The sequence below is a fragment of the Podarcis gaigeae genome (genome assembly GCF_964106915.1).
Source record: "Podarcis gaigeae genome assembly, chromosome: 8".
Taxonomy (NCBI): domain Eukaryota; kingdom Metazoa; phylum Chordata; class Lepidosauria; order Squamata; family Lacertidae; genus Podarcis; species Podarcis gaigeae.
In genome coordinates this window covers 20,220,844-20,238,981 of record NC_139684.1, presented here as the reverse complement: position 1 = coordinate 20,238,981, position 18,138 = coordinate 20,220,844, and the positions used below count along the sequence as shown (strand labels likewise).

At 46.6% G+C, this 18,138-nt stretch overlaps 1 protein-coding gene across 1 annotated transcript in view; it reads right to left on the bottom strand.

The window, feature by feature from the left end:
* The window catches only part of VWA1 (von Willebrand factor A domain containing 1), a 39,538-nt gene that overhangs the window by 7,358 nt on the left and 14,042 nt on the right, over positions 1 to 18,138 (bottom strand). Inside the window, exons 2-3 of the mRNA XM_083752683.1 lie at positions 13,485 to 14,048; positions 1,724 to 2,002 (exon numbers count right to left, since the gene is read on the bottom strand). Coding sequence (XP_083608809.1) covers positions 1,724 to 2,002; positions 13,485 to 14,048 — 843 coding nt within the window. The remainder of the gene's footprint in view (positions 1 to 1,723; positions 2,003 to 13,484; positions 14,049 to 18,138) is intronic.

The following is an 18,138-nucleotide window of genomic DNA, read 5'->3' as shown; positions in this document are numbered from 1 at the left end:
TCAAGAGTGATCAACTGCAAGAAGATCAAACCTCTCCATTCTGAAGGAAATCAGCCCTGAGTGCTCACTGGAGGGACAGATCGTGAAGCTGAGGCTCCAATACTTTGGCCACCTCATGAGAAGAGAAGACTCCCTGGAAAAAACCCTGATGTTGGGAAAGATGGAGGGCACAAGGAGAAGGGGACAACAGAGGATGAGATGGTTGGACAGTGTTCTCGAATCTACCAGCATGAGTTTGACCAAACTGCGGGAGGCAGTGGAAGACAGGAGTGCCTGGCGTGCTCTGGTCCATGGGGTCACGAAGAGTCGGACACGACTAAACGACTAAATAACAACAACATTTATTCAGAGCATTTGAACCCTGCTCTTCAGCCCCAAAGGCTCCCAGATTGGCTTACATAGGGTGGCCATATAAACAGGAAAATTCCAGTAATGTCTGGGGTGGGGTGGGAGCAAAATGATGCCCAGGGAGAATTTTTAATTTAATAACAAATGTCTGGGATTCCATCTGTTCCCAGGAGGAAACGCTGTGCAGTGATTGCTTCCTGGTCGTCTCCCAGATGGCGATTTCATAAGCCCTCTCGCCACCCTGCCGTCTGCTGCTGCCAGTCGCCCTAAAATAGCTGAACGACTTTGGATGGTCGCTCAGAAAAGCTGAGCAAACTGTGTCTGGATTTTTGACTTCTTGAAATATGGCAGCCCTAGCTGACATGCAATTAAAACGAGGCAGACCCTTCCTGCAGACTTACTACCTAAACAACAACCACCAACAAGGAAGGGAAAAGGGAAGGCAATCAAACATGGGCACTAGTTCTTAAGCAGTTGTTCTTCGAAAGACCAGCTTTCATAGTTCAGGGATAGGAGGTAATGCCTGGCTGCCTGGATGGAGGAAAGAAAGAAAGGGGTCTCTCTGTGTGTGGAAACCAGCGTACTGTACAAAGGTGAGGTAGGCTAGGCCAAGAGGCAGTGACCAGCAAACTTTGTGGCCGAGTTGGTATTAGAACCCTAGACTCCCAGGTCCTAGCTGGACACTCTTACTCATGGTTACCAATGTGGGGTGCACGCCCCGTAAGGGGGCAATTTGATTTTTAAGGGGGGCAATTCAAGAATGAGTTATTAACAGTTAATGGCCTTTTAGGCTCCCTCCACGTGGCGCTGTGGGTTAAACCACAGAGCCTAGGACTTGCCAATCAGAAGGTCGGCCGTTCGAATCCCCACGACGGGGTGAGCTTCCGTTGCTCGGTCCCTGCTCCTGCCCACCTAGCAGTTCGAAAGCACGTCAAAGTGCAAGTAGATAAATAGGTACCGCTCCGGCGGGAAGGTAAACGGCGTTTCCGTGCGCTGCTCTGGTTCGCCAGAAGCGGCTTAGTCATGCTGGCCACATGACCTGGAAGCTGTACGCTGGCTCCCTCAGCCAAAAAAAAGAGATGAGTGCCGCAACCCCAGAGCCGGCCATGACTGGACCTAATGGTCAGGGGTCCATTTACCTTTACCACATGGATAAGGATTTTAGAGATGCTTTGGAGGGCCATGTCCCAAAAAAGGTTGGGAACCCCTGCTCTAACCACTATGCCACACTGCACGACCACAATGAAGATAGACAGGAGAACAAGGAGCCAAGCAGTCAAAATGGCCAGAGAACTTCTGCCTCTCAGTGGGCCGCTGGCTCAGTTAGGATGGCTTTCCATTGTGCCCACCCCCCTCCAGACCTTCTTTGTCTTACCTTCCAAGGTGGTGACCCTGGTGGTTTGGGGTGGCATGTATCTCTCGTTGGACTCAGGAATGAGGGCGACCTCGTATGTGGTTTGGGGCACCAGGTTGCTCACCAGGAAGCTGGTGTGGTCACCTGTCAGCTGCTTGGTCAGTTTCCGCCTGGGGTCTCCGGTCGGGGCATACTCCAGGACATAATAACCCGTCTCCCGTGTCAAAAACTTGGGCCAAATGAGGCGGAAGCTGCTTGTTGAGATATCGGTCGCACGTAGACGCTTGGCTTGGATGACACCTGGAGTGGAGAAAGGCACAGTGATTCATTGATCAATGTTTTTTTCTTAGGTAGGGAAGGGTGAATATATCCATTCCAGTTTCTCTGGGTTAGACATGTCCATGAAATGATTTACGGTGGTACCTCGGGTTACATATGCTTCAGGTTACATACGCTTCAGGTTACAGACTCAGCTAATCCAGAAATAGTACCTTAGGTTAAGAACTTTGCTTCAGGGTGAGAACAGAAATCGTGCAGCGGCGGCGCAGCAGCAGCAAGAGGCCCCATTAGCTAAAGTGGGGCTTCAGGTTAAGAACAGTTTCAGGTTAAGAACAGACCTCCAGAACAAATTAAGTTCTTAACCCGAGGTACCACTGTATTTTCCTATCTAGACGATTTACACACTGCTTCTGTTTAAATAAAACTCTGAGCAGTTTGCAACATAGGCTAAGGTATCTCAAATAAACAGCAAACATCCAAAAATATCAGATGGTTTCTACATTTCGTGAAGCACAATTAAGTACAGCATCTTCTTTTGTACGAAAAGAAACATTGCATGTAAGAATCGGCTGCGAAAGCAAGGGAAATTCATGGCAAACAAGGAAAGAAAACAGCCTCAAAACAAGCTGTAAAATGTGACAAATGAAAATCAACAGGAGAGTATTGAAATAATATGATTAGACAACTAGGCAAAAGAAAACCGACTTGCTCCTCTCAACCACCATTTGTTCAACCAATTAACTGTGCCATTAAACCAGTGGTTCTCAAAGGAGAGGATGGAAAGTGTGGTGGAAACATTGAAGGACAATCAAAGAAACTTTTAAACATTTCAGGGTTACTACACTGATACTATAGTATCAAAATAATCTTGTTTGGATTTACAACCAGAAACAGCACCCACACATTGGCTATTCTTCTGCAGTTTTCCATGATAAATTGTTGCGAACAGGGATTTTCAAACTGACAGGTATCAAGGAAATAAGCAACTATCTGACTTTTAGAAGACTTCTGAAGGCAGCTCTGTATAGGGAAGTTTTCAAGGTTTGATGTTTTACTTTGGTTTATAATTTGTTGGGAGCCGCCTGGGGCAACGGCCAGGTGGGTGGCATGCAATTAATAAATTATTATACTTATTACTCCTATTATTAAGATCAGAAAAGAGAAAGGTTTCCTTCTGTTGATGAGGAGATGTTTGTCTCAAATTAGACCTAATATAAATGAAATTACCCAGCAAAATCAAGCTCACACCTCTCCTTGAGTTTGTATACATACCAAAGTGCACATGTAAGAGGCTTGTTTATAATTATATTTTGGGAATGATTTGTGTTCTTATGTTACTGCATTGCTTTATACTTTATCAATGTCCCATGATCATATTGTAAAGTACTGTAGTTGTATTCTGTTATAAATCAAGCACTGCTGGGAGTCGTTTCTTTCTGTTTTCCAATGTATTTCTTATCGATAAAAATGTTGGTGTGGCGTGAGCAAATTTTTATTCTTAAAGTGTGACCCAGAGAAAAAAATATTGGAGACCCACAGCATTAAAGAAACCAATTCAATTACATTTCCAGACCCCGATATAGCAATGAACCTCAGTAGGTCCGCTCTGAATAGGACTAGTGCTGCAGACAGCCCCACAACTTGATATTATATTTAGATTAAAAGTACTTATTAAGGAGGAGGGTAGGCTCAGGTGAGTTAAACATGCCCCATCCCCCCAAGTGTGTTTCTGCTCTCTGCAACTCTCCCCCAAGACCACCAGGTGGAAGCAGAGACAACATCATCTACATCAGTGTGAGCAATTTGAAGGTTAGAAATTGGTGGGTCTCGCCAAAGAAGGATAGAACTTTCTTTATGTATGCTACAACAGCAGCAAGAATACTTATTGCAAAGCACTGGAAGACACAAGATCTACCCACCCGGGAAGAATGGCAGATGAAGTTGATGGACTACATGGAACTGGCGGAAATGACTGGCAGAATCCGAGACCAGGGAGAAGAGTCGGTGGAAGAAGATTGGAAGAAATTTAAAGATTATTTACAGAAACATTGTAAAATTAATGGATGTTAGAAGGATGTTGGAATGAAGTTATATGGCTTTAGCAGAAATGTTATAAAGAATTAAGTAAAAATAGATTGTTAATGGGCTAAAGGGGGGAAAGTAAGGTTAGATTGTGTCAAGACAAATTATAGGACAAAAACTGAGAAAGATGGAAAGGATTTGCTGAAATAGCTAACTGAACTAGAATACAAAAAAGGGAGATGTGAGGAGGTCAATGAAACAAGTAAATGAAAGATAGGTTATGGGAATATTTGATGTGTTTTTAATTGTTTCTGTTTTTGTTTTTGTTTTGTTAAGATAAGTAGTGTTTTCTGTTTTTCCCCCCTTTATTGTATTGTTTTGTTTTGTTTAACTTTGTTTTTTCTTTTTTTCTTTCTGTAATCCTTAAACCTTTAATAAATATTACTTTAAAAAAAGAAAGAAATTGGTGGGTCTCTTCCCTTCTTATTAGGGAGAGAATGCCCAATATGCAAATTCAACAAATGAAATAAAAATAAACGCCTGGGGATATTCCAGGGGGCAGGGTTTGCAGATCTTAAGCTTGGGCCCCAAAATTGGATTTTAGGGACTATTCTTGGGGCTGTGAGCTACTCCTAAATCACTGCCATTTCAGTCTTGGGTCTAGGATAGGTTTGAAGAAGAAGAAGAGGAGTTTGGATTTGATATCCCGCTTTATCACTACCCGAAGGAGTCTCAAAGCAGCTAACATTCTCCTTTCCCTTCCTCCCCCACAACAAACACTCTGTGAGGTGAGTGGGGCTGAGAGACTTCAGAGAAGTGTGACTGGCCCAAGGTCACCCAGCAGCTGCATGTGGAGGAGCGGGGAATCGAACCCGGTTCACCAGATTACAAGTCCACCGCCCTTAACCACTACACTACACTACACTGGGTTGGGGAGTCAGTGGTCCTCCAGATGTTCCTGGACTCCAACTCCCAGCATCCCTCTGGCCTTGGACCTCGATAGCAGGGGCTGATGGGGAACAGCAGCTCAGCAACATCTGGAGGGTTAGATGTTCCCAACTCCTGGAGTGAACGGCCAGATGTTCATCCTTGGCTCCTATTCAATTGCATGAACATCTCCCTGCAGACCCAAGCAAGACCTTGATTAACCCCCAGGTTAAATCCCTTCCTGGTTATGAGGGCGGCACCAGGAGAGTCCAGCAAACCAGACTCCAATGTGACGAAAAGGTCGGCTGACATCAGTGCGACACCAGCTGATTGACAGGTGGGCAGCCCAGCGCCCACCAGTGACACTCGGCCTTCAAGAGGTGGGGTGGGAGAGAAAAGGACCTGATCTGCAGGGGTGAAAAAGGTCCCTCACTCGTTTTAGGTGGCGATGGGATGTTCCATTCCGTGTAGACCCATTTGAATGAATGGAGCTCTGTTAGGCATGCCCATTCACTTCAATGGGTCTACTTTGGGAAGGTCTAGCTTTGGATACAACAAAGCAATGTTTATTATGCCATACATTGTAAGGCAGCCCTGCCATAGTGGCAGGTGGGATGTCTTTCAGGTGGGATGGTGGAGACCCAGTTTCATGCTTCAAACTCCTGCCCTATGGTGCCCCTTAAAGGACACATTCTGTTCACCCCACCCCCCTTAGCTGCCAGGCTCCTAAGCAGGCCTGTTGATGGCTGTCAGTGAAAGAGGGAAATCGATAAGAGGGAGGAAGGGGCTTGCTGCAGGTCTGGAGGAAGCTTTAAGCCTGCTTTGCCTTCAGTTAAAAAATAAAAATCAGGCACCAGGCAGGCCAGGGGCGTGTGAGCTCCTTGCGTTTGGCCTGGCCAGTTTTCTGCTCACTACTGTACAGAGACAGGCTCCAGCCCGTCCCAAGCCAGGCCCTGCCAAGGCACAGAAAGCTCTCTAGCATGCTTGGCAGGCCTTGAAACTGTACAGACATTACCCCAGTGGGCCGCCAGGTTGCTAGAACCGCGCAGGATCACGTCGCTCCCCGCCCAAAGCGTCCAGACAGATGCAAGCCCTCTGACAAACCTGAGAACGTTGAAAGCTTCATTCATTTCCGTAGCTGAGATTTGGAAATCGGATCTTAATTGCTTCCTAGCTAGCTGTAAGCAATGCATAAATTTTCCCTGTCCCTCTCCTCTCTCTTAGCCTCAGTCCTCCCATCTGCAACATGGGTACACCCACATTGTGGTTGCATTGCAGATGAGAGTCAACTGCCTACAGGCTAATAAATGCAGGTTGCTCAGTTAAAGTGGGTTTGGTGCTCTTGTGCAAAAAAGATCAAAATAAAAAAAAATGCTTTGGGTGGGTGGGTGGGGGAATTGCCTTATTTTTTGTTGGAAGGAATGTGTCAGGGAATTGCACTGAAAAGTGTGGAAGTGGTAGATGGGGCCAGAGGCAATAGGGAACGGAGCAATGAATATAAGTTTTTAATAGGCTAGTTTCTAAACACACCCTTCTCTATCCTTTGTCCAGACAAGCAAGAGGCATGATCAGAGTTCAAGCATGCATTCCAGTTAAGCAAAAACACCCAAGGAGGGTGCTGAGCCAGGCCAGTGAAGAGTGTGGCTTGGGGAGAGTCCCGATGGCCGGATTTGGGCCCTCAGACTGAGGCTCACCATAATTCAAAAGCACCATAATGCTTTTGAATTGTGGTGCTGGAGGAGACTCTTGAGAGTCCCATGAACTGCAAGAAGATCAAACCTATCCATTCTGAAGGAAATCAGCCCTGAATGTTCACTGGAAGGACAGATCCTGAAGCTGAGGCTCCAATACTTTGGCCACCTCATTAGAAGAGAAGACTCCCTGGAAAAGACCCTGATGTTGGGAAAGATGGAGGGCACAAGGAGAAGGGGACGACAGAGGACAAGATGGTTGGACAGTGTTCTTGAAGCTACAAAAATGAGTCTGACCAAACTGCGGGATGCAGTGGAAGACAGGAGTGCCTGGCGTGCTCTGGTCCATGGGGTCACGAAGAGTTGGACACGACTAAACAACTAAACAACAACAACAACAACTGAGGTTCACCACCACTGCCTGATAGCATCCTCACTCTTTCTGCTTCAAACCCTCATTGTCTTAAAGCTTTCTTCTGCCGTTTCTCCTCTTTGAGCTGGTGAGCAGCTCTCTCCCCCTTGAAGTAGCTGTTTCCAAAGCATCTTAAAAAAACGAACTCTAGGGCATTTTCTTCTCGACATTCTGTTTGGCTTTTAGACTCCCTCCCTCTTGCCGCTGAGTTAATATTGACCCGGGCCATGGCTCCTCACCAGCCACGCACCTCACTCCAGGCCACACCCCCTTTCCCAGGTCACACACCCCTCGCCAGCCACACCCATTTTCTCCCCAGGCCACGCCCCCTCGCCAGACACGCTTTGCAACTTCCTTGAGTGTTTTCTCCTGCCTAGAACTCTGATCCTGTCCCTCGCTTGCCTGGCTGAAGAATGAGGAGGAGCGAAGGACCATGTGTGTAGAAACTTGTTTACTATGTTTTTAAAATCCACATTTGCATTTCTTGCTCCGCCCACTTTGGCCTCTGGCCCCACCCACCCCTGGCATCCTCCGCCCACCCTGCAGAAGGTTGCCCAGAAGGGAAGGTGGCTCTCAGGATGAAGGGGGCTCCCCTGCTATAAAAGGAAGGGGAACAGAGATTGCACCGTTGCTGTCTGTGGTCGCTCAGCCCTGTTGCTGCGGACACGGACAGCCCCAGGGAAGAAATGTGACATCACTCAGCCTGAGAAGAAGCAGCTACAAGTGTGTGGGCGTGTGTGGAATCCAGGTTGTCAAACGTGCAATTGGCATGTGAACCTCAGACCGTGCCTTCCTGCTGCACCTCATTATCTGCATGACACACGCCCTGCCTCCCTGTCAACTTGGTGATCAAACCTTGGCAGGCGCCCTGGACACAACATGAGTGGCCTGCTTGCCTGCTTGCAGCCAATCTTCACAAACTGAGGAAATGGCTCTTTAAAAAAGGTAAAGGGACCCCTGACCATTAGGTCCAGTCGTGGCCGACTCTGGGGTTGTGGCGCTCATCTCGCTTTATTGGCCGAGGGAGCCGGCGTACAGCTTCCGGGTCATGTGGCCAGCATGACAAAGCCGCCTCTGGCAAACCAGGGCAGCACACGGAAACGCCGTTTACCTTCCCGCCAGAGAGGTACCTATTTATCTACTTGCACTTTGACATGCTTTCGAACTGCTAGGTTGCCAGGAGCAGGGGCCGAGCAACAGGAGCTCACCCCATCATGGGGATTCGAACCGCCGACCTTCTGGTCGGCAAGGCCTAGGCTCAGTGGTTTAACCCACAGCACCACCCGCATCCCATGACTCCTTTAGAAACCTGCAAATGCCTGGAGATCCAATCCCCAGAATCCAGTTCCCATGAGTCTTTGGGAGAAGCCGCATGCTTTCAAGGAATCTATGCCATAGATATGATCTAATACCACATAAAGGGCACCTAGTTCACAGTTGTTCGGATTGACTGACAGCTGCAATATTGGTTGCTTCGCCCACTTTTGCCTCTGGCCCTCCGCACACTGGCATGTGGCCCCTGGAAGGAGATGTGGCCCTCAGGCTGATTTTAGAATGTATTTTAATTGATTGTGATTTTCTGTAAACTGTGTTACTTTTACTGTTGTTAGCCGCTCTTAGACTGGCTTCGGCTGGGGAGGGCGGGATATAAATAAATTTTTATTTTATTATTATTATTAAAGGTTCTTCACCACCAAGCTAGCCCCTGCCTGCCTGCCTGCCTTCTTATAACCAGTCCAAGAGGTTGTCCAGTCTCAGTGCTGCCCCTTGTGGAACTCAGCAGCGAAGAGGATGAGAAGGCCAATACTAGAACCAGTAGGCTCTGCCTTTTATTGGCTCTGGCGCCACCTACTGTCATGCTCCCTGCTTTCCATCCTACCAGCCCCAAAGGGCACCACTGCCCAGATCTCAAAATAATAATATCTCAGCCTGTGAGTTCAACAACCCTCTGTATTCTATGCCTGCCCTGTCATTCCCTCTCTTTCTTTGCACCTGTGAGACAGCAAAAAGAAAGTGTTGGGGGAATCCTGAACCCTGGAATGGAAGCAATGACGGAGTTTGGGCTTGAAAATTTCAGCAGCTCGCTTTGCGGCGCCAAAATTTGGTGCCCCCCTGCCTCTCGCCTTCCGTTGTTGTCATTGTTGCCATCTCAGCTCAGCAACCAGTACGGGCAAACTGGTTGTGCTCTCCGAAATCCAGCTCTGATCGAAGGCTAAAACCCCGTGGTGTGTCTGTCTCTGAAAAGCACAAGCTGTCCTTTCTGCTTTGCGCAGATCACATGCAGCCGAGGAGAATTCTTCCTTTCTGCCTCTTCCAGGTTAAGGGAGTCCACAGAGACGGGGCAGGGAGGGATGGGCAGCCAGGAAGCATTGCTTTGGCTTGAGCTGAGCCAGCCCTGCGGGCAATGCCAACCAGCTGCTGGCAGATGCGGGGAATTCAAGGAGAAACCAGCCCAGCTCGGCGGAACAATGCCCGTCTTGTGCCTCTCGACAAAGGGGGCCTTTGAAAAAAAGGCCTCCTATGATATCATAGTGCAACTTCTGGGCGTCTTCCTGGGCAGCCAAGTCTGGGTGGTTTGGACGCCCTCCCAGTCCCACAGCTCAGAAGCTGGTCATCATTCTGATCTGTGGCTTTGCAGCAGCCTTCGCCAACCTAGTGCCCTCCAGGGGGTTCGGGAGACCAAACATTGGAGGGCACCAGTTTGGCTTTATCTGCTCAGAGGAGTCCTGATGGGTGCCAGTGGGTGCAAGATGGCGAATGGCCTTGGGGTGAAAAATGGAAGCCCCCCGCCATTGCTCTGTGGCCATGTGCCGCAAAGGAATCAAGGGCCACAGAGGTTTCCATGGCAGTTGAGATTGTTAACCTCCTAAGGCCTGACCTTTTTTGAACAGAGTGGTTGAATGGACAGAGAAGAGTCTCCTGGAACCTTTCTCCATCCAAGGCGGAGCGGGGGGAGCAACAAATCTGATTATTACCTTTGGGCAATAAGGTGCTTTTCATACAGACTGACACTCCCCCCCATCTCTATCCTACATCCAAACAAGCAAGAGATTTTTTAAAAATCCTTTTAAATTCCAATTCATTTTATTCTTGCATGATTTTACTTTGCTGGTATTTTTGCTGTCATTCTGTGTTAACGATGCCGTTCCTTCTTTTTCTGCTGTACACTGCTGAGAGATGTTTAAATCTCAAACGGTTTATAAGTGCTTTGAATGCAAGAAGGAGCAGAATTCCGGGACACTCATGAAAGCCATACTGGAGGTGTGGGGCAGGGAGGGTGTGGGGAGCCGAGGGGAAGGGTGTGTGGCCTGGGTACAGATCTGAGGGCCAGAGAGGGAGACTTGGAGGGCCACATGATGTCAGCTGGCTGGCTGACTAATCAGTGGGCACTCCTGCTCATCTGTTAGACTTGATCCAAGGGACGGAGGGAGGGGTCTAACTCCCAAGTGTTTTTCCCACAGTACCCAGCAGGATTTAGACCCTCCACTACCCAGCTGACGAGAGGAGAGTCCAAACTTGCTGGTCAAGCAGGAGTGAGCCCTGTCCATCAGCTTATGTCACATTAGCTGTCATCACCCAGTAACGTCATCATCCAGCGACACAGTTGGAGAGGCAAAGATTAGTGGGCCCCAATTGGCCCATCACTGATTCACAGCTGTCCTTGGAGGCACAGGTCAATTCTGTGTCCAGGGCAGCTGTCCACCAGCTCCATCTGGTACGCTGGCTGAGACCCTACCTGCCTGCGCAATGTCTTGCCAGAGTGGTGCATGCTCTGGTTATCGCCTGCTTGGACTACTGCAATGCACTCTCTGTGGGGCTACCTTTGAAGATGACCCAGAAACTGCAATTAATCCAGAATGTGGCAGCTAGACTGGTGACTGGGAGTGGCCGCCAGGACGATATAACACCAATTCTGAAAGATCTACATTGGCTCCCAGTATGTTTCTGAGCACAATTCAAAGTGTTGGTGCTGACCTTTAAACGGCCTTGGCCCAGTATACCTGAAGGAGCATCTCTACCCCCATTGTTCAGCCCGGACACTGAGGTCCAGCTCCAAGGGCCTTCTAGTGGTTCTCTCACAGCTAGAAGCGAAGTTACAGGGAACCAGGCAGAGGGCTTTCTTGGTGGTGGCGCCCACCCTGTGGAACGCCCTCCCATTAGATGTCAAGGAAATAAACAACTACCTTACTTTTAGAAGATATCTGAAGGCAGCCCTGTTTAGGAAAGTTTTTAATGTTTGATGTTTTGTCGTTTTATCATCATCATTATTAATATTCTGTTGGGAGCCGCTCTGAGTGGCTGTGGAAACTCAGTCAGATGGGAGGGGTATAAAAATATTATTATTATTATTATTATTATTATTATTATTATTATTATTATTATTATTACTATTCCTGGCAAAATGAATTTGTGCCAGAGCTGTGGAGCAAAACAAGGCTGAGGAAAGACTTTAGTGCTAAGCAACTATTCAAGATGCAGAAGGGACTTAAAAATAAAATAAAAATACATGAAATAAAAACCATCCCCTAAGATTAAGGAGTGCAAAGTTGCCAAGGAATGGGTGGAAGCTTTCCCAGCTCCATAGTAACCCTCGTGAGTTTCCAAACCATTAGCAGCCCCAAGAACTGCCTGCAGCTGCAGGGAAAATGGCCAGAGAGAAAGCAATAAAGGAGGAAAGAGGTGCCTTGTGGGTAATAGACATGCAAGCAAGCCGGATCAAGGGGTTTCGGCCTTTGCTTGGGGAACGAGGCTTGTGATCTGGAGCACGCTGGATTCCCTTCTCGAAAGATGGACCTCTTAAGAGACAGGGATTTAAGAAGGCATCGTTTTCCTGTTCTGCCCTGCGCTCAGCGCCCGGTTTCCATTCTGCTGCAATTTGTCTTCTGCCAAAAGTTAGGTTATTCATCTCATCATCTGCTGTGCTGAAATCATATAACTCAAGTAACGGATCATGGAAGCGACACTGTCATGCTATTCTGCCCCATTCATTTCAAAGCAAAGGGCGTGTAATTCAAATTGTGGGTGGGTGCCTTGTTTGCGGACTAAAAGCAATGACAAGATTGATCGCTGATCATATTTGTTGAATTTATTTCCATTCTGGGCATGGCGCAGATACACAAACACTGGCCATTTCCAACCCTGCTTTTGTTTCCATTGGAATTTCCTCAGTGGTTTAACAGTCCTTCCTTTTCCCCAAGGAACTCTGGGAATTGTAGCTCTGGGAGGGGAGGAAAAGGGGTCTTTTAACAGCTCTCCTCACCCCTTAACAAATGACAGCTCCCAGAATCCTTTGGGGGAAGCCATATGTTGGAAGCCACCCAGAGTGGCTGGGACAACCCAGTCAGATAGGCAGGGTACAAATGATGATGATGAAGGTGACTGTTGAGAGTGGCATAATAGTATGGTGTGAATATGGCCTAACTCTGGCATTCCAATGGGTCTAGCATTGGATACAACCCACAGTTTGGAAACCATGGAGTATAGCGGATGCTGATCCTGAGTAGGCCCATTGATGTTAACGGACATGACTAACTTAGGTTCCCTGTTTAGGGAAGTTTTTAATATTTAATGCTGTATTGTTTTTAACACTTGATTGGAAGCTGCCCAGAGTGGCTGGGGAAACTCAGCCAGATGGGGGGGGGGTATAAATAATAAATAATAATAATAATAATAATGGTTCATCTGTTTCAATGGGTCTGCTCTGAGTTGGACTTAACTGAAGATAACCCTGTGGAATTTACCTCTAAGTAGATGACATGAATGGGATTCTTCTCTCAAAGCAGAACTGCAGGAATGAAGTTGAGTCATTCTTAATTCATAGTTAGGTATTACAAGGTAAAAAAAGGTAAAGGACTGGACGGTTAAGTCCAGTCAAAGGCGACAATGGGGATACAGCATTCATCTTGCTTTCAGGCCAAGGGAGCTGGATGGCACTGTGGTCTAAACTGCTGAGTCTCTTGCGCTTGCCGATTGGAAGGTCGGTGGTTCAAATCCCTGCGACGGGGTGAGCTCCCATTGCTCTGTCCCACCGCCTGCCAACCTAGCAGTTCGAAAGCACACCAGTGCAAGTAGATAAATAGGTGGGAAGGTAAACGGCATTTCTGTGTGCTCTGGCTTCCATCACGGTGTCCCATTGTGCAGAAGCAGTTTAGTTATGCTGGTCACATGACCCGGAAAGCTGTCTGTGGACAAATGCCGGCTACCTCAGCCTGAAAGTGAGATGAACCCCATAGTCGTCTTTGAATGGACTTATCCGTTCAGGGGTCCTTTACCTTTTTGCCTTTTATATATTATAGGAGGCTTTGTGTATGTGTCAATTTAATGTACCCACAATGTACTGGGACGTCCGCCGAACTGCATTCTGGGACTTGGGCAGGCCAGAGACAAGACCCAATGGATCTAGTTCTGATCTGACCGGGCATTTGTTTGTTTTGACACGCTACCCAATTACCTGCAATGGAGTCTCTCAGGTCCTTGGTAATGATGGTCAGGTCGTCCACATCCACAAAATGCAGGTGCTTCTCTGGAGGCTGGCTGGCAGCGGCGGACAGCTCCAAGTAGTTCCCACGCCCCGTGCTGACGATGAAAACCGTGACCCCCATGTCCTTCAGGAGCTGCATTGGCTGGGAGATGTCGTCTGTAGAGAAGCCGTCGGTCACCCACACCATCACCTTGGGGACATCAGCCCGCGCCCCGGCCTTCCCACTGAAAAGCATGTCTTTGGCGAAGGAGAGGGCTTTGCCTGTGTTGGTGTCACCCATCACCTGTTGGATGCTGCGAATGGCATGCTGGACCGCCCCGGTGGAGAGGTAGCGGTCAAAGGGGAACTCCATCGTGGGCATGGTGCTGATGTGGACAACCCCAGTCTGGACATCGTGCGGGCCGAAGGCAAACGGCCTGAGGAGGTCCGCAATGAACTCCTTGACCCGGGAAAATTCATAGTAGGAGACACTGCCAGAGCTGTCCAAGAGGAAGAGAAGGTCCCCTTCTAAATCTGGAGCGATGGGACGAGGACCTAGAACAGGCACAGGATGAGAATTAATGGGGCAGAAATGGCAAAATTGACCGGGAAAATCAGAAACCAGGAAGAGAAGAACTTTAAGAAGGAACAGGGAAAATTTTCAATGTTTCTTAGAGAACACTGTAAACAACTAAAAACTTTGGCGGGATTTGAGTAACGTTTGTAATGTACTAAAAATTCAGGTAAAAATGGGTTATTTAAGAAAAACAGAAAATAAGTGAAGCAGATGAAAAAAGATGGATAATAGTAACCATGGAAGGGCGGAGGGGAATCAAAGGATTCAGGGAATCCTAAATGACCTAAACGTTAGTGTTTAATGCTTGAATTTAAATTTGTAACGTAAAACTTAATGAAAAAAGATTTTACAAATAATCATAATCATAAGAGAATTAATGAAGCAGAACATTAAAAAAAATTACATGTTGGATCTAATCTTACTAGGGAGTCAGAACTGTTGAGATCAAGGGGGTTTACATCTGACTAAAAATGCGCAGGACCTTTGCTCCATTTGAGCAACAAATCTTAAATTTTACACATTCGATTTTAGGCCTCGAATCAAACCTTTTCCCTCACCCACTCAATCCAAAATTCAGTTAGGGATTGAGAAAAAACAACAACAATCCAACCATCTGAGGTTCCCAGTTGCCTCAATTCATGCATTAAATGTAATACATCTTTCGTCATTACTGTTGCAAAGTGGTCTGTCTGGGTCAAATCGTTCCCAGCTACCACTCGCTTTGGGATATAGTGATAATGGAGAAAATGACGCATAATTTTAGATTTCAACAAGGTCTGGAACCTCCAGACGCTTTTAAAATGTGACTGCTTTATCACATATAGAGCAGAACCGCCGTTTTCAAGGCAGCCCCCGTCGCAAGTCTGGAAAATCTGGAACTGTACTCAATCAAATAACACAAATATTCCTTCCTTATTCTTTCATTTCTCAGACTCCATTACTTAACTCATGTTGAAATTGCACTTATTATACGTGCATATTTTTTTGGGTTTGGTCTTTGGATTTTCATCTCTTGTTATAATTGTTCTCTCTGTCTTACGTATGTACAGTGGTAACTCAGGTTACATACGCTTCAGGTTACATACGCTTCAGCTTACAGACTCCGCTAACCCAGAAATAGTGCTTCAGGATAAGAACTTTGCTTCAGGATGAGAACAAAAATCGTGCTCCGCCAGCACAGCGGCAGCTGGAGGCCCCATTAGCTAAAGTGGTGCTTCAGGTTAAGAACAGTTTCAGGTTAAAAATGGACCTCCGGAACGAATTAAGTACTTAACCCAAGGTACCACTGTACATCATAAAATGAAATAAAAAATATCCCCCCCCCCAAGAAAAGTCACTCCCAGCTGCAGTGACTGGATGCATTGCTGCTGCTGTGATTCCTTGCCTATGACCTAGTCTTTCCTTCCCCTGTTAGAGAATCAGGCTCCCTATTCCACCTGCTTTTACCCCCTTGGACATATTGCCATTCCAGACAACGTTAACTCCTTCCCCACCACAACATACTCTCCGACTGTTTATTGGGGGGGGGGGATTATTGTTTCTGAGTGGGGAACCTCAGGCCCCAGGGGCAGAATGTGGTCCTTCAGGCCTCTCTGCCTGGCCATTCAAGACTTTTCCCTGGCCACACCCCTCCCCAAGCGATATCTCACTTCTGACACCATGTAGCATCAACAGAGAATCAGGACACTGCATTGGAAGAGAGGAAATCTTTTAAGCCTCAGCCCAATAAGCCAGAAAGTCCCGTCAAGTGTTTTCCCTCATGAAAGCTCTCAGGGGTAGAGAGTGGGGCAAAGTGGGGGACAAAATCTCTCTCCTCTCCAACTCTCATCCTTGAAACGGGGGGGGGGGGACCTTCTGACAGGCTGGGGTCCACGTTCCCTTCTGGGCAAGCTTCTGGGGACCATACGGTGGCAGTGGGCAGGGTCCTGGGTCAAAATGGGCAGAGCAATGTGAGGGATATCCAACTCTCATCTTGGGAGAGGTTCTGGAAAGCTGATTTAAAATTCTCAGCATGCTGTACGTTGAAAGAAAATTACTGTATTTTTTGCTCTATAAGACTCACTTTTTCCCTCCTAAAAAGTAAGGGGAAATGTGTGTGCGTCTTATGGAGTGAATGCAGGCTGCACAGCTATCATAGAAGCCAGAACAATAAGAGGGATTGCTGCTTTCACTGCGGTATATGATAATACGGTATATGAAAATGATGGACGGTTGGTATCTAACTCCCAGTAAGTTAGCAAAAATGTCTAAGACAGGTACAAATATCTGCGGGAAATGTAAAGAAAAAGAAGGCACCTTTTATAATATGTGGTGGACGTGTAATAAAAGCATTCTGGGAAATGATATACAATGAATTGAAAAAATGTTTAAAATAACTTTTATTTAAAAAAAGAGAGGCTTTTTATTAGGAATTGTAGGTTCTGAAATTCCAAGAGAGCAGAAAGATGACAGCTGCACTGATGTTATTATCCCAGAAATGGAAGGAAGATAAAGTCCCTACCAGAGAAGAATGGCAAATTAAGTTGATGGACTATGCCGAGATGGCAAAACTGACTGGAAAGCTCAGGAACCAGGAAAACCAATACTTTAACAAAGAATGGGGGGGAATTATAATTTACCTTAAAGACCACTGTAAGCAGATGAAAACACTAGCATACTACAATAACACTTGTAATGTAACAAGAACTATGGACATAGTGGAGTTAGAAAAAACTTGGATTATTGAAAAAAAATGCAGTAGAAAAGCTTTAACAAGAGAACCTGTGGAGGGGAAGGTGGGAAGTCCAGAGATTCGGAGGAATCGTTTAACTGTGGATATGTTGTGGTGTGATTATAATTTTAAATATGTACAACCAAATAAAAATATATTTTTTAAAAAACAAACAAAATGGGTGGACCAATGAATGCAAATTTTACCTTTGCCCTCTAGGCTGGTTTCTCCAGCCATACTCACTCACCCCTCTCTATCCTCTATCCAGAAGGATAGAGACATAACTAGAGTTCACCAGGCAGGTGGAAAAAAACTTGAGAGAGGGTACAAAATGGGATTTGGGTGTGACTTGGGGAGAGTTCTGAGGGCCTGATCGAGGGACTTGAAAGGGCCACACAGGACTGAAGTTCCCCACCTCTTATAAATATCATTCAAAATAAAAATAAAAATAGTATTACGAAAAAAGGGCCGCACATATCCAGCACGTGTCTTCTCACAAGGAAACGGACCTGGTATAGCCTCGTGGAGAACCATGCAGAACAATATAGCTCTCATGACTTAGCCAACACTGAGGCCTTGTCAATGAATAACAGACAGAGTCTGGAGGAAGTCGTGTCCACAGGTGCCTTGCTTTTGCTAATCCCTTTCCTCCTCTGTGCTAGACAATCGTGCCTGGAAGCGATGAAAGGCAATTTAAGTCTCCAGCCATAAACTTCCTGGCATATATCCTCTCACATACTCTGCCGGAGGCAAGAAATTTGCTGGGCCACGGACTGTCCCGAGCTGGGAATATGTTCCCTCATCCTGTGTGTCAACGGGAGAGAAGCAGCTAAAGTCAATTTGCTCCAGTTGTAAGCGGGGTTTGCTGTGGGATATGGGAAAACCTACCCCCAAATTATATTTGCCTGAGAAGGGGTAGTGTCACCAACATTTGGGGGAGTTCTAATAATACCGTGAATTGGTTTCTGCAGCTTAAAAACACAAATAAATACATTATTCCACCTTCTGCCAGTTGAAACCATTTCACTCCACCCAGGGAATATTTTGGAAATGCTGCTTTAGATTACAGGTGGGCAACTTTGTTTTCTGTTGGGGACCACATGTCAACAGTGTGAGAAACTCAGATATATAAGCTAAGCACCAAATGGCTCCTTAAACCAGGGTTACAGTCGCCAAACTGGAATAATATCTAGTTGCCATTTTGGGGCCAGACAGTTTGAAAGTCTTATTTTTCTATATGACTTTTGGGTTCCTGAAATCCGTTCTGATTGTGCAGATAAAATATCATGGAGAGAATACTACAGGATGTGTTGTTGGTGTGTGAAAACAGTCAAGATCCAATGATCCCCAGGCATACG